Source organism: Varroa jacobsoni, unplaced genomic scaffold, assembly GCF_002532875.2.
Source record: "Varroa jacobsoni isolate VJ856 unplaced genomic scaffold, vjacob_1.0 scaffold_1008, whole genome shotgun sequence".
Lineage (NCBI taxonomy): Eukaryota > Metazoa > Arthropoda > Arachnida > Mesostigmata > Varroidae > Varroa > Varroa jacobsoni.
In genome coordinates this window covers 1-14,608 of record NW_019213910.1, presented here as the reverse complement: position 1 = coordinate 14,608, position 14,608 = coordinate 1, and the positions used below count along the sequence as shown (strand labels likewise).

The window sequence follows — 14,608 nt, the reverse complement described above, 5'->3', positions numbered from 1 at the left end:
ATATATAGCCTCTTATTTGCTTTAGAGTGTAGAATAAAAAAATATAAATCAAACCTGATTTTTGCTGTTAGTAGTTAAAAATTTCATGTATATATCAACAATGCAATATCCCAATATAAGAGAGAGTAGATAGAACCATTCAAAGCACTTTGCGATATATGGGCTATACAAGTTTTGTTTGTCTTATAAAACTAAGTTATAGATTTGTCAGGTATTTTAAAGGTACTTGAAGACAACGAGCGACATATTATCGAAATTTTCCCTTGTCTGGGGACCTACATGCAGCGTCAGGTTTATGAAGAAATCTGGCCCTCCACGGAGTCGCCGATGAAATCCATGCAGGGCAAAACGAGTGACCATAGATCTATATATTTAACCGGTTCGTCCCTTTCTATTCGCTACTTCTTATCGCACTCGAAACAAAGAAATCCCCATCCATCTCTGCGAATTTTCGCTCCCAGTTCCTAACGTTAGTCTTAGAGACATCCGCTGCTGGGAGCTCAAAGCGATGACGTAGGTCTTACGTAGCAGTGGCGAGTCGGCCAAGAAATACGCTAGGCGATTTCGGGGCTCTATGCGTAATTCTAGTATTCTTTAAATTTCTCCGTTTAATTATTCGAGATTCTTCACAGTAAAATCTTTCCAGATGACCCGAATCCCATACGTTGCGTTCGCAGCTACCTTGAGGTTGGAAACGCTGAGAGCGGTTCCGAGGAATACACGATGAGGCGACTTAATCGCCCATGCGGCGGACACTGCCCTCTAACATCCTTCGGTGACGTATGTAGTAGAATCTTTGCCGTTCGCAGAAGTCAGCAGCGCCAAGTGCAAAAATTGGCTTATACGGGCATGATGTGATGTAACAAAACATAGGGTGTTAGTAATCGCTATCGTGCGTTTCCTTCTAAATTTTATTTGTTCGGTTTTGAACAGATATACGGTCAGTCCCTGTCAGTGGAGCAGGGCAGTGGAAGTGCTTGCTGATTTGTTTGATCCTTATATCACTAAGTCGTCTCCATACATGGTGACTTCGACTGGTTTCCCTGACCCTTTCGTACAATTAAGAAGACACCCTTATTTGATTAGACAAAGGATAACGACAGTGGGTTTAGTGGTGGGTTTTTATAAGTAATTGAGCGTAGTGTTGCGTACATTGTCATCTGGGTGCACCTGATGAATGATCCGAACACTTTCTAAAGCGATTATTGATTCACACGCTTGAATGGGTAAGACGATACTGAACCAATGCACGATGAGTTAACTTGTACAAACCTTGGTTCGATTGAAGTGCCCGATGATTGACAAAAGTCTTGGAAAAAATCAAAGTGCATGTGCGTACTACAGTGGTTAGAATAGTAATAATAATAGCCAGTCAAATACATATAATATGTACAAATTTTAAAATCTGTATGTATATAAACACTAATCTCTTAGTGGGATTCTTGAAGAAGCCCTATCGGCTTCAGTATTGAGCTCATTCTCATTCAGAGGAAAGATCCTTTGTAGAAGTACGCGATGTATTATAGGTAGCAAGTACAGATGAGTAATTTGTTGTTTTCTTTAGAAATTTTTCTGTCTTGAACCGTATTAACTAGTTGTATAGTGCTGATTGAAGCTATAAACTTAAAATTATCAGGTTCGTTTACTATGATAGTATGCTTATTATATACTATATGCTTATGTAAGAATACGTGCACTAGGGATGTATGCAGTCCATTGTTAGAAGACGCTTCTGGTTTCATATTGACTGCAATTAATATAGAACATTTATCATGGTTAATCTGAGCCGCACCGAATATTTGCATGGTAATCTAATGTCGACCGTACGAACTTCTACAAGCAATCATAACTGAAGCATTTATACGACAGAGTTCCTACCTATAGTACTGTTAATTAGTTTTTTTTCCATGCACGGTGTGCAGACGAAAACATATGCTTGACCGTTCTCTCCGCGTAATCTGCATTTGGACCCTGGAAGCACCCCCTTCGTGATAACGTTGTAACACGATGATTTCAATATTTAGGGCCATAATACCAACCCGTTGTTTGATTGTCGTACATGTTTTTCGCTATGTAATAAATTGTAATATACTACCCGTAACCTACGTTTGTTGAAAGAAGTAATTCCGCTTGTCTACAAATAGACGTAACTGAGGAACCGATGCTGCACGGTAAATAATTTTTTTATTTTATGCCGGTCACCAGGTCAAATCCTGTTTATAAAGTAGAACAAAAAAAAAACGCTGTACATATGGAAAACAACAACCTTTTTTTTTTTTGGCTATTTCACTGCCTTTTAAGATCATTTTTTCAACAACAAGTAGACCCAGGAGTGCTCTAGTAAGGCGAGTGTAGCCACCAAGCAGGTTTTAGTTAATCTGTGATGATGTACTAAATGTGTGATAATAATAAAAGTACACACAAAGTTTGTTGGAATAGAATTCATGGACTTTTGCATCCCTTCATTTGAGCTTTTATTATATACGGAGCCTAATTTTTTGTTGTTCTCGCATAACTTCAATAGCCTACTTAATGTGGCAAGCTGTATTATTATAGATAAAAATTAGGTTTTCGCAGTTTTCTGCACGGTCTGCTCGGTTGATATCGATTTTCAGGCCTCACACGAACCGCATAAAAGCGCAGACTCAAGAGTTCGCATACTTTGTTTACATTGAAGTAGCTTCGCAATGAACAATCCTTTAAATGAGCGCGTTTTAGAACACATACATATTCGTTGTGTGACCCCGTTTTAAATACATGTGTACCATCTTCGTATACTAATGCCTACGGTTTCCGGGAAGCTACTCGGGAAGGCTTCCGGGGAGATGTCTACGGGAAGCTACGCTTTCCGTTAGGTTCTTTTTTCAATACCGTCACGGATGTAACTTTATAAGGACAAATGGTCTTTCAAAAAGGCAAGAGACTGCATCAGCGACAGCAAATGATGCGCTATGATCGAGAAGACAAAAGGCTATTGATAGACAAAAGACAAAGATGGCACTGAAGCTGAAACACAAAAATTAAACAGGAATTTTGCCGGTGGCTTTGAGAGCTCGGATTGAACTGATTGGACTAACCGAAGGAAATATTTGCGTTTGCTGTGTTGGTGCCCATTCCGTCGCCAAATGCCATGGTTCAAAATGCGCTTTGCGAGCTTCATAGTTCAGTGCAGGATAGACAGGATGCATTCAGACGAGGCTGTTTTCTCTATAGGCCCATTCCTTACACGTGGTCCACAAGGCCTTCAATTCATTCTTACTCTCGCTTGTCGTAGTCGCACAGTCACTATCCTTGTTTCGCTCTTTGTAGTAGACGTGGGATGACGCGAGGCTTGAACGCACAGGAGAACAAAGAAACAGCTACTTGTGGCAATCGTTGTGGTAGCGGTGTTTTCGACGGCACTAGGACTCGCCAAAATAGTGCCAGACTGCAGTCTGGCGCACAGCATACGAGTGGAAACAATGACGCAAGATGAGAGCGGAACCCTAACAGAGCGAAGCAAACTCAATTTGAGTTTGAAGCGACACCTATAAAATGATGGGAGGTGGGCGGGGGTGTGGGTAAAGAACAAGAGTAGTCCTTGGTGATGCATAGGAGCTGACGGTACGGCGAGTTGGCCGTTTGCAAGACTTGGGCATTTGGGGATCGGCTGCCCCTGTGGAGTGCCGAACGCAAAAGGGAGAGAGGGGATGACAGAGACAACCGCATGGTTATGGCTGTGCATCTATGAGCAAAAGAGGAGAAAGGGATTTGCAATGCAAAATGCGTCTTCGTCATCACGACCACTAGAATCGCTGCTGTGACCAACATCACCTTCTCCATTCAAACCTTTCCGTTTCTCTTGTCCTCGAGGCCCCTTAACCCACCTCAGTTTTGCCTTCTTTATTACCCCTGACACCTCGTACGCCTGCAGAACATAACAGTGAAGGTAGAAAGCAAAGAACCCCCTGTTCGTATTCGCAGGTTTAGCTGTCTGCTTCAGCCACGCGCTGGTTCCTTCGTAACTGTCCGCCCAGGCTACATATCAAAGATAGTTGGGGCGTTCTGAAACAACTGCGTATTATACTACAGGCTCTCTATCTAGCTCATTTTAGTTTACTTAAGCATATCACACAATGTTATTCGATTTGACGACGGTATCTGCAGTAGTGGCTATACGTGATTTGCAAGGCACGTTATGTTCAGAAACGTAGATATGGTGCGATAATGCGTGAAATACCTTTGCGTGTATAACGACAGTGACTTTGGGGTCAGTGTTAAAGGACAGCGGCCTTCTGGTTCGTCCAAAGGAAAAGCTGGAACACTTTACAGAGAAATTATGCACAGGCATAACAGCTTCATTATATGGCACGCCTTTTTGCTATACATACAGACAAAATTGTGTGTCGGAGCGCGTCTGTATACACAGATGCACTTCCGCAAAATGTCTCACTACACTGCAATCAATAAGCCGAAGTCGAATTGTTATAAAGTTACCTCCACAACAGTTACACATGTGCCTTTTTATCCTGCGTATCTGAAAGAGTTTGGTATAGGAAACGATACGTCCATGAGTTTACCACACAAGGAAAAAAGAAATATAAGAAAAACGACAGTAACTCGAAGAAAAACCCTTGGAAGAGGCCATTATCTACCGGAAAAAGGCAGAATATAAAAAGCCAAAGGGGTTGATCTTTCGCTTGCCGCGAACAGTAGAGCACGAATATAATGTTATGCCTGGGCTATTTCGTTGGGTAGTAGAGCTTGATGTGGGGAAAAACAGGAATCGTAAGCTTTTACTGCCCATCGGAACTGCTGTTATTATTGTTAATATTATTGTTATTATTAATATTTTCACTTTATAAAATAATTAAATGGTAATAACGAAATCTTATAGATTACTCTTCTGTTTAGAACTGGTTTAAGATATAATAGCATAGTTTCCTGCAAAACACATGTAAACGCTCTGATTGACCGCTTCAGTAACTTAGGCCTGCAAAAGCCCGCTAAGACGTGGACAATGGACGAATATCATCAAAATGTTGTCAACTTACGCAAACGTGACAGTTGAAAATTTCGCTCAATGATTGAGAATGCTTCTAGCGGTTATAGTGAAACAAATATTATATTTTTACGACTTGCACCATGAATTACCATAGCATTGGTTACAAAAATACCGTTAAATTAAACCGCTGTTTCTAAACAAGAACTCCGCAACAAAACTAGTAACTTAAGGTTTTGCAAAGTTGACAAAAGTTCTAGAGCCAGTAGGACAGTTGCTTTGAGCCCTGTCAACAAGGTGCACTATGTGTGATATCTCCAAATAAGTAATATAATTTCTAAAACAGTAGAACTTCGTCTGGCTAATGTTTAAAACTTTGTGTGGAATATCGTTCACTGCCTAACTATGCTATTTTTTTCTGAACAATATAGATGTAATTACCTTCTATTTAAATGTTAAGCGTAGCCTACAATATGGGATGTTTTTGGTACTTTCTGCGAAATGTTATTCAGACGTTTTCAGATAATCCTAGATGTTTGTTTTGAAACGTTATTGCTTCAGAACAATGTAGACGACGCCAACAAGTTAGAAGTTGGCTAGTTTTTCTTTGTTTGGAGATGCAGGAAATTACAAGCGAACTTTTGCGTACCTCCAAGCATTATACTCCGTATGGAATGCTTTCATAGTGCTTGTTATTGTTGACGTGCCTAGCAAAGTTCCATAGTTCACTATGACCAACTCGAGTTTTTAGCTTTATTTACAACGTCCTTAAATTCTAGAGGGTAAGAGAAGACAAAACAGGACCGCACGCATGTGACGTTCACTTTTGTAATCCATTTGGGTGGTCTCGAAGCTTGTTGGAACAGTAATCTACATGCAGCTATTGTCAGCGTCACCGGTAATAATTTCTACATGTGGATAACTCGTTTGTGCCCTGCTCTAAGAAGAGGCTACTAGCTCTAGATAAGATAGCGCAGGGGTCAAATACTCAGATTTGAGTTTTTGCCTGTTGTTTAGCTCTTATGGTAGTAATCGTTTAAAAAAAAAAACAGTCAGCTGAGGGATAAACGTGCTGCAGTAAAGGTTTTTATTAATACGATAAATATGTAAATAGATATATAGTTAACTCTAGATAACTGCTATGCAGAGAAATAAGCTATTTTGGTAGATGATGTCTTTTAAAAATGATTCAACTTCTCGTCTAAAGAACTAGAAGTTAAATAATTTGTAAGAAGTTGTTCTTTAAGGTTAGAAAAGTGCTAGAACATACTTGCAATAACCTGTTCACTTTTCTGTACTCGTGTTCGGAAGGATACTTACACATCCACCGACCGGCTGGGATGGGTCGTCCATCAAGTCTTCTCCATACTATCTGTGGCTCTGGCTGACCTTGTGCGGTGCAACGCACCTGAAGGGGCGCTCCTTCTTCAATTTGAACACGCTGATCTCCACGCTCCACAATTGTAGCTGGTACTGAAATCAGACGTAAAAGTTTCACATCAAGCGAGGTTCAATATTTTGTCGAAATCTTAGCCAAGCCGAACTATCTTCCTAAAGCGTAAGGTTTACGTAGCTGTTACTGAGATACCACACAGAAGTGTAGGTGTGAACTTCGTCTAGGTATTTTCGAATGAGGTAATCTTACATTGGTCGATCGGATTTACCGCTAAAAGGAATATTTGTTCAGAAAAACTAAAAGTTAGAGAGGCTATTCGCTGTTGAAACGAACTTTAGTAATTTGCCATCCCAAAGACGTTTGCGTGACCCGTTCTCCTAAAACTGATGCGGTTTAAATTAAACATTTTACTGATATCACATTGTAGCGCAATGTTTATATTCAACTTGGCTTGTCAATCGTATGCACACAATCATAGGATACACTATGTGTGTTAGTATGTGCCATGAAAAAGTAATCTCCATTTTCAGCGTTCACGATACAGCTGACATCATTTTCATTGGTCCTTATAGCTGTTCAAATGACGCCTATCACAAAATAATTTACACGTATTTATACATCACTGTTCAGGTCAAAGTAAGGACGCGCTTTGATAAGCTTATATTTGTATGTCTCTTTTATACGGTAGTTGGTTAGTCACAGGAAACGACTTGAGCGTATTGAACAGGAACAATTTCAATGAAATAGATACGCGTCACAAATGTGCGCTTTTTGTAAAGATGAATGAATACAGAACGCCTCTTGCGGATATCTTAATGGCCGTATTCCAGCTGTTTCTTTGAAGCCTCAACTCTCTTGGTAGTCATCGATTTACTTTTTGCTTTCCTGACTCAGTAATATTGTACCATGTGCACAAGACGAAGCTCTTTTTCCTCGTCGACAAGCTTACGGCCTTTCGAAAAGCCAAGCCGCTGCCATATTTCATCTATGGCAGTGGTATTATTTCTGTTTGTCCTTGTAACGCATGAGCGAATGAGCTCGTGTCGAACCTATTCACCCGTTACGTTCCCCAAATATCTTTAGTTTTTGAGTTCTCCAATAGCTTCTATTTTTCGTTTATTTTCCTGCCCCACTTTGGCCAATATTCCCAGCATAAGCCCGCTAACGAAGAAGACAATTTACCAGAGCTTCTACCCACAACCACAGCTACACGATCATGGTGTATTGCTAAATGGTACCTAGGGCAGGATAAGGATGATGCATAAAGTGTTTTGCCTTCGGCGATCGCATAAGGTGGCGTTGCCGGTGCAAGCGGAGGCGGACTTATGCCATCTACCCTCTGTCTGCGTCCTAGTAAGTGACCAGTACCGGCAGAACGTCTATTACTCTAGAACTGCAACAGAAAATGCTGGGCCACCGTAGTTTAGCTCAATTTCCGCTGGACCATTTTTTTGCTAGAAACGGGATCGTTTGTTGTTCCAAACTTTCTTCTAAACCGTTTAGGTTTTATTCATTGATAGATCTTTCTCGACCCTATTTTTGGCTACCCTATTTTTTGAAGGCGGATTCTTGTTTGGTTGAAATAAAGTATGCAATGTCTCGGTAATCAAATATTGGAAATTTTAAAATAGAAAAGAGCTTCACTTAAGACCATGAATACTTAAGGTATAGATCTCTGGTATTAACCAATCTGTTATCATATACAAGTTTCGAAATTAAACAATTTAGCTATTAGAAATATCCTAACGGTTAAGACCTTTTGGAGTAGACAGTTCTTGAAAAGATTTTTGCTAAAAGTTTCCAACCATGTCGTGTAATAGGGACGTGCATATTTTTATTTACATGCAATTTGTAGGACGTGCGCCTACAGAGAAGTACGACTTTTCGCAGATGTACATTTAGATTTTGAGGCCCATAGCTGCCCCCAATGCAATAGATTTATACTGATACAGTCGATGCAGTCGCAAATCGTCTGTAGACGATTTTCCGTCGTATTTTTCCGATGCCATTTTATCGCATTGGAATGATCCGCCTGATCACGTAAACTTTATAAGTGATTAAACTTCAATAAAAATTTGCATCGATCGCATGGCGTTCTAAGCGAATGTCGTATAGATAGTGCATTATAACCCAGTTAATACTTCAGCTAATTTACAACAGGCGTACGAAGGGCTTCGCAAGTGGATAAGTACTTTTCAGCGTTCGTTTTCATACGAGACATCGGCGCTATAGAGCAATTTAGCTCGCCGTCGTATGAAGCTGAGCATAAATCTTGATTTCTTCTCAGACCAGTCCTGCTGAAGATGCCGAAAAGTGTTGCGACAAAGATTTCCGGCTGGCAGCGACAGCAGATGACGCCATTTAACCATCCAAGGAACCACTACGTGTGATAACTTTTCCAAAGAAGCTTTGGTATGATTGAGCGGGTTCTTGGAAGGACGAAGCCCTTCATCATTTCAAATCATTAAACTTCACCGAGGACCAGGATCAGAGTGTTCTCAAGAGAAAGCAAAAATGACTTGTCTGTTCACTCAAAGATATCGCACACAAATAAATAGAGCGTTTTGTCTAAAATCGGCCCTTCTCAATAATACGCGTCAATATACTACTGGGATATTTGTTACGCGCTATAGGGTGAAAACCAGGACGATGCAAAGGGCTTTGACCCGTGGCGCTACAACTTTTATGAAAGATGTATTTATTAATTATATATTAATAAAAAAAAATATAAAATAGGAATAAAATCTATTAGCACTAGCTTATCATCAATCTATAATTAAAATCCTTCCATTTGTAGGTTTCAAGCACGTAAAAGATAATGCTGTTAGGCCTAATGTGGGCCTTCATTCGCTGGTAAGCATTGCCTTTTACTTGCAAGTAAAAGGAAGTAAGGTACGAGGTTACTCTTAATTTAAGCGATGCGTCGCGGCACAACAAGAACGTCTTCTTAAACTTAATGAGTAATGACTACCTAGTCGAACTGGCTTGCTAATCTCAGATAAAAAAAAAAAGTCGAGTGTTAGAAAAACTGCATGTTTTAATCATGAGCTATCTGAGTAAGCATTATTAAAGGTTTCCTTTGGTCGACCCTCGGGTTCCAGAGATTCTTATGGCTTTCGGCTCCTGAGACTTTTAGGACTAGTTACGAGCGTCATGGGGTGCGCGCACTCGGCCTCATAACTCGTGCACTTGTTGAAACATCTGTATACTATAAAAGAGCTATACACTCACCGAGACTGCACGCTACGCAGCTTCATGTATAGAAATAGGCCAATGAGCGACGATTTTATCTTGACCCATTCAATAAAATCGTCACACGGCCTGTGGGCACGGATACAAGGGTCTGTTTCTATTTTTCTATAGTAAAATAACCTTTGCTATTCAATAAAATCGTTCTTCTTGAGTCACGTTTTTCTGCTGTTTCGAAGGACTACATCACAATGTCAGATGATGGCCGTGTACTCGTGAACATGTTCTATTCTGATATACTTGTCTCTTCTAACAGTAGGATGAAAATGGACGTCCTATGTATTCCGTTCTAAAAGCATGGCTGCGATTGTGTATATGGCAGGACGATTCAATCTTCAAAATGTCCTTAAGAATTTATGCACTTGAGCGGACTTGCCTCTTAGAGTGCATGACCACCAGTTAGCTTGTGCAGATCGATTATGACTGGGAACAGCAGGACACTCGTACATGTGTAATTTCGCTAAACTAGAGTCGAGTTGATTTATAGGTGCGATATACAGTTTTTAAGTTATTTTATCCGAATATATAAGTTCATGTAATCTAAAGACACGTCAAGCATACTGAGTGACTGTTTGTTATTTATCCATGAGAATTAAGAAAAAAAAAAACTTATAATAACGAAAATGATAATTGCCTGCATTATATTATATTTTCTACACTTATAAATTCCTTCAACTTTGCCATGTATTTTTAAGAGAATGCCCTAGTCTTCTATCCATTTAAAATTTTTCACAAATACCTTCCGAGCATTCACGTCTTATTTCCTTGCAGGTATAATACTCTAAGTTTTCGGACGGTGCCTACACAGGCTGGATTTGTAACTAACGGGATAGGAAATCAACCATAAGTGCAACCTACGAAAACCTTTAATGCTGCTCAGTTTCAGCAATACGGCTACCATATAAAGTACTCATATATACTATATTTTTGTCTCTTTAGAATATTTAAGCTATTTACCAAGATGCACGATAGACTTGAGTTTTCATCTTAGTATGGGTGAAAGTATAAAATCTAGCGAGAATATGTAGGTTGATTTTCTGCATTTTTGCCAACGTAATTTAGATATTCAGATTATAATCGGATAAATTAGTCTACATACAGGACAAGTAACATTACCAATTACGTCCTTCACATCTGTTATGTTGAGGCTTGCAGCGGTAGCTCCGTTGATCGTGTAGGAAGTGATACCGGGCATTCCAGGAGGCCCCTCAGCTCCGGGAGGGCCTCGACGACCCTTTGGGCCAACGGGACCCTGCGTGCCTGGAGTACCAGCAACACCAGGGAGGCCAGGAGCACCGGGAATACCTAATCGAGATCGAACGTCAATGTTCTGTTAACATACCTAAATCGTGGAATATGAGCTTCGAATTTGGAATGAAAATGAATAATAAATATAGCTAGAGTCCTTATTGTTTCCGTTATTGAGTAAAAAGTATAATTTTGTTATTTTCAACCTACCTGGCTTTCCCTTTGTTTTATAATAATGCAAATAGCCAAACTAATGGCAAAACAACCCTAAACTGACTGTGAATAATCCAGGTTCATATCTATATAGTTGTTGGCAATGCGGGCTTTAGAAACAAATCTGTCAGATGTAGTGGGCACATACGTTACTACTGCATTGTCGATGAAGGCAAGGCTGTATAAACTTGACAGAGACTATTAAACGTCAGTATGCTGCCAGCAATAAAAAAGCAAAAGCAGACTTCCAAGTGAATGTTCTGTTCTATACTGTTATTTTATCCTCACCATCTGACCCGTTAATTCCAGGCCGCCCCGGTGTGCCCGCTAAACCAGGTAGACCATCCCGGCCTGGCGTGCCGTCTTCCCCGGGCATTCCAGGCATTCCGTCAAGACCTGGTTGACCAGGAAGTCCGTCAAGGGCTGGTAAACCCGGCGGGCCTCTAGCTCCTTTGTCGCCTTTTGGCCCTTGTGGGCCTGGAGGCCCTGGTGGTCCGCCAGAGAAACGTCGGATACGGCCTCCACCTAAATTCCTTCGAGTCCCCCGATCTCTGCAATGGCCTGGTAGTCCTGGTGGTCCTGGAGGTCCCGGTGAACACTGGCAAGCTCCAGCTGATTTTGAATCAACGTGCTGAGATTCCCCATCTGCAAATCGAACAGATTTTGCCGTATGACAGGGTTTAATTGCATAATAAATGTTTTAGAAAAGGAAACATGAAAACACGGCACGTTTTGAGCAATCTATTGGTAGGATATATTCTCTCAATTTTAGTGACATGTCAGAATTTAGATTTAATAAAATGAACAGCAACGAGCCAATGTCATGGACCGCATTTTTGCATGGCGTTTCCGCCTTCCTGTTGACACCGATAAGTGGTTATAAATGATAAAGTAATAAACAAAGGATCTTCTCTTCGTTTGTTTCGACTGTTGTGTCATTTAGGCGTTCGTTTTTTCTGAGTCGTTCCCAAGCCAGGATATATTTAACAACTAGCTTTAATAACGAAGTTTAATGTTTATTTATATGCCTCGTAACCGACTTTACCTCATTAAACTGGATTTGTTATAGGACAAGAGGTAACGTCAACGGTAGAGCGATTCAAACAGTGGACATTATATTCCATTTACGAAAAGGGAGAGGTAAGTTAAGTAAGGCGAAGTTCACGACTCACTTGGACTTAAATAGGAGCGTGCAATACAAAACAATAAAGTGCATCTGATAAATGGGGCTCAGCTATCCACGACCTTTATTGGGGTCTACGTGAGTCTGATGTGCAATCATCCAACACCGGCGGGGGTTGACGTCAAACATCGCCAATGGGAGCTTATGGCTTACGCTAGAGATGGGCTGGCCATATCCGAAGCAAACGTAACGGTAAACGTCCACTATGTCGTAAATCTCTTCTCGTTTAAATACAATAGCCGACTGTTGCTACTTCAAGTGAGCCGCAAGTTTAACATTCGTTCACACAAACTTTAGACTGTTCGATCCGACTGTTTAGAGAGACACTTCGAACTCAATTCGAGTAACACATACGATTCAAATAATGTCCAAGGGAAAGACCATCGAAAAGCAGTGTTTTCGTCTATTTCATCAAAGATTCCATATGAAAAAAACAATTTGCGGTGTAAAATACGTCATGAAATTTAGCCACATTGAGAAATGTCTATGGGTTTGACGATCCATATATATCGATTCGTGACAAAAGTGGAAACCTGTAATATATTAATCGATGCTGTAGCTCGATCTGCGGCTCGTGCTTTATCGAATGCTTCCGAGGCGTACCATGTCTTCTAGATGACGTTCTGCAAGCCTATCATTTATATGGCTGATTTAATTTGATGCCATTCTAGATACTTGTACATCAAAACTAGCTATTAGAAGTTCAAGTCTTTCTCAGCTACCTTTCCTCATAAGATGAAGGCGACGCTGATACTACCCTGATATCTCAGTAATAGCCAAAGCACATCGCTTATGCGCACTGTATCGTAATGGCTACGTGCAAAGAATGGAGATCCGCCACCGACTCGAGTCGTTTTTATCCGCCAAAACTTGTCTATGTGAGTTACTTCCGATTGCAGGTGGGTTAAAGAACGTGGACTTATCTCTGACACCGAGGGCGCAATTGATCCCCTACGAAAATGTCCTTTCATCGTCTGAGACAGCGATACTGAAATCTCTACGGTAGAGGGCGGCTACATTTCTACATCGTGTATCGTTACCGTCCCTTTTATACATTTAAATCTACAACTTATAGGGTGACGTTTTACTAGGCATACACACGCAGTGGCTTCTACCGAAGGTCATAGCTTTTGTCCACCAATACTGTCAAACTCGTCGAATATTTACGAGCTTTTTGCTCTATCAATAACGCACAATTTGTAATGCTCCCAGCCTAAACTTTATGGGAAAAAGTCAGCCATCCGCTGGTCTCTATGCATGCCCTTCTATGCCATAGGTTGTGTTAACACAGGCATAATGGCAGGTTGTCTCTTCCCATTGCGGTCCTCAATATCTCCGTTTCGATTTTTACCAATATAGTTAGCCGAACCCTAGTGTCCGCCCCCCGGGGCTAACGTTTGTTTTTCGGTGCTGTGATTCGGTATCGGCCCACTGGTATAATAGGCAGCAGTACAACACGCCATATTTAGGGAGATCAGGCAGACTGTTAACGGCTAGCCAGCAACACAGCCGCTTTGAGTAACTTGCGATTTTTCGGTCGACGTAGCGTATACATTAAGCATTTTTTTAAAGCAATGATTCGTACCGTGCTAGTTTAGTGACTGAGAGTAGAGTGTAATCAGGCCTCGCGGCGTAGATATTTGGCTCCTTGAGGAGTAGCCTGTTTCATTTGAGGATCAACGAAGAGCTACAGAGTGAGGTACCCTCAGGAGACCGAATGGTCTTCATTAGCCAACAAAAGTACATCGTTAACCCTCCTTCGAAAAACTGTCGGGCCAATAGTACTAACTTTAGAAGTTGAAGCCGCGGCTTCAACGCGAGTCATCCGTTGAGCTCGTCATGTATACCGATGATGTGAAATCTTTCATCCTTGTTAGAGACTTCGAGGATCATCGTATGCTTTAACTCACCTCAGTCAAAAAGATGGATCTCAGCTTTTCTGCTAACAAGTACGGAATCTGTCACCTCGGACCCTCAAACCTAAACTCCCGTACCAACTAAATTATGCTCTATTGGTTGAACTCAGTGTTGAGGAATGGGTTGGGGTGTGATTTTCACTCCCGCTGCGATGCGTATCGATAAAACTGGATCTTTAATATTTCTTCGTTTTTTCGACCACCCTGCTGCTCTCCCAAATCAAACAAGCTCCAATGTCGTTTCTCCTATACCATAGTCATGCCATATACGTACAGTTAGTTTCATTCTCATCTTGGTAACTTCATTTACCTTGAAAAAAAAGTGCAACAACGATGCCTCAGAAGTGTTTATTAACAAATCGCTGCCTACTCTCACTTTATGAATTTTATCTTCCATAGTTTTTGAATGTGTGAGAGTGTAA

At 40.9% G+C, this 14,608-nt stretch overlaps 1 protein-coding gene across 1 annotated transcript in view; it reads right to left on the bottom strand.

The window, feature by feature from the left end:
• The window catches only part of LOC111265781 (uncharacterized), a gene marked incomplete at its 5' end in the record, with an annotated part of 43,162 nt that extends 31,430 nt beyond the window's left edge, over nt 1–11,732 (bottom strand). Inside the window, 3 exon segments of the mRNA XM_022842700.2 lie at nt 6,302–6,454; nt 10,743–10,931; nt 11,376–11,732. Of these exon segments, the coding sequence (XP_022698435.2) occupies nt 6,302–6,454; nt 10,743–10,931; nt 11,376–11,472 (439 nt within the window).
• Nucleotides 11,733–14,608: the final 2,876 nt, after the last annotated feature.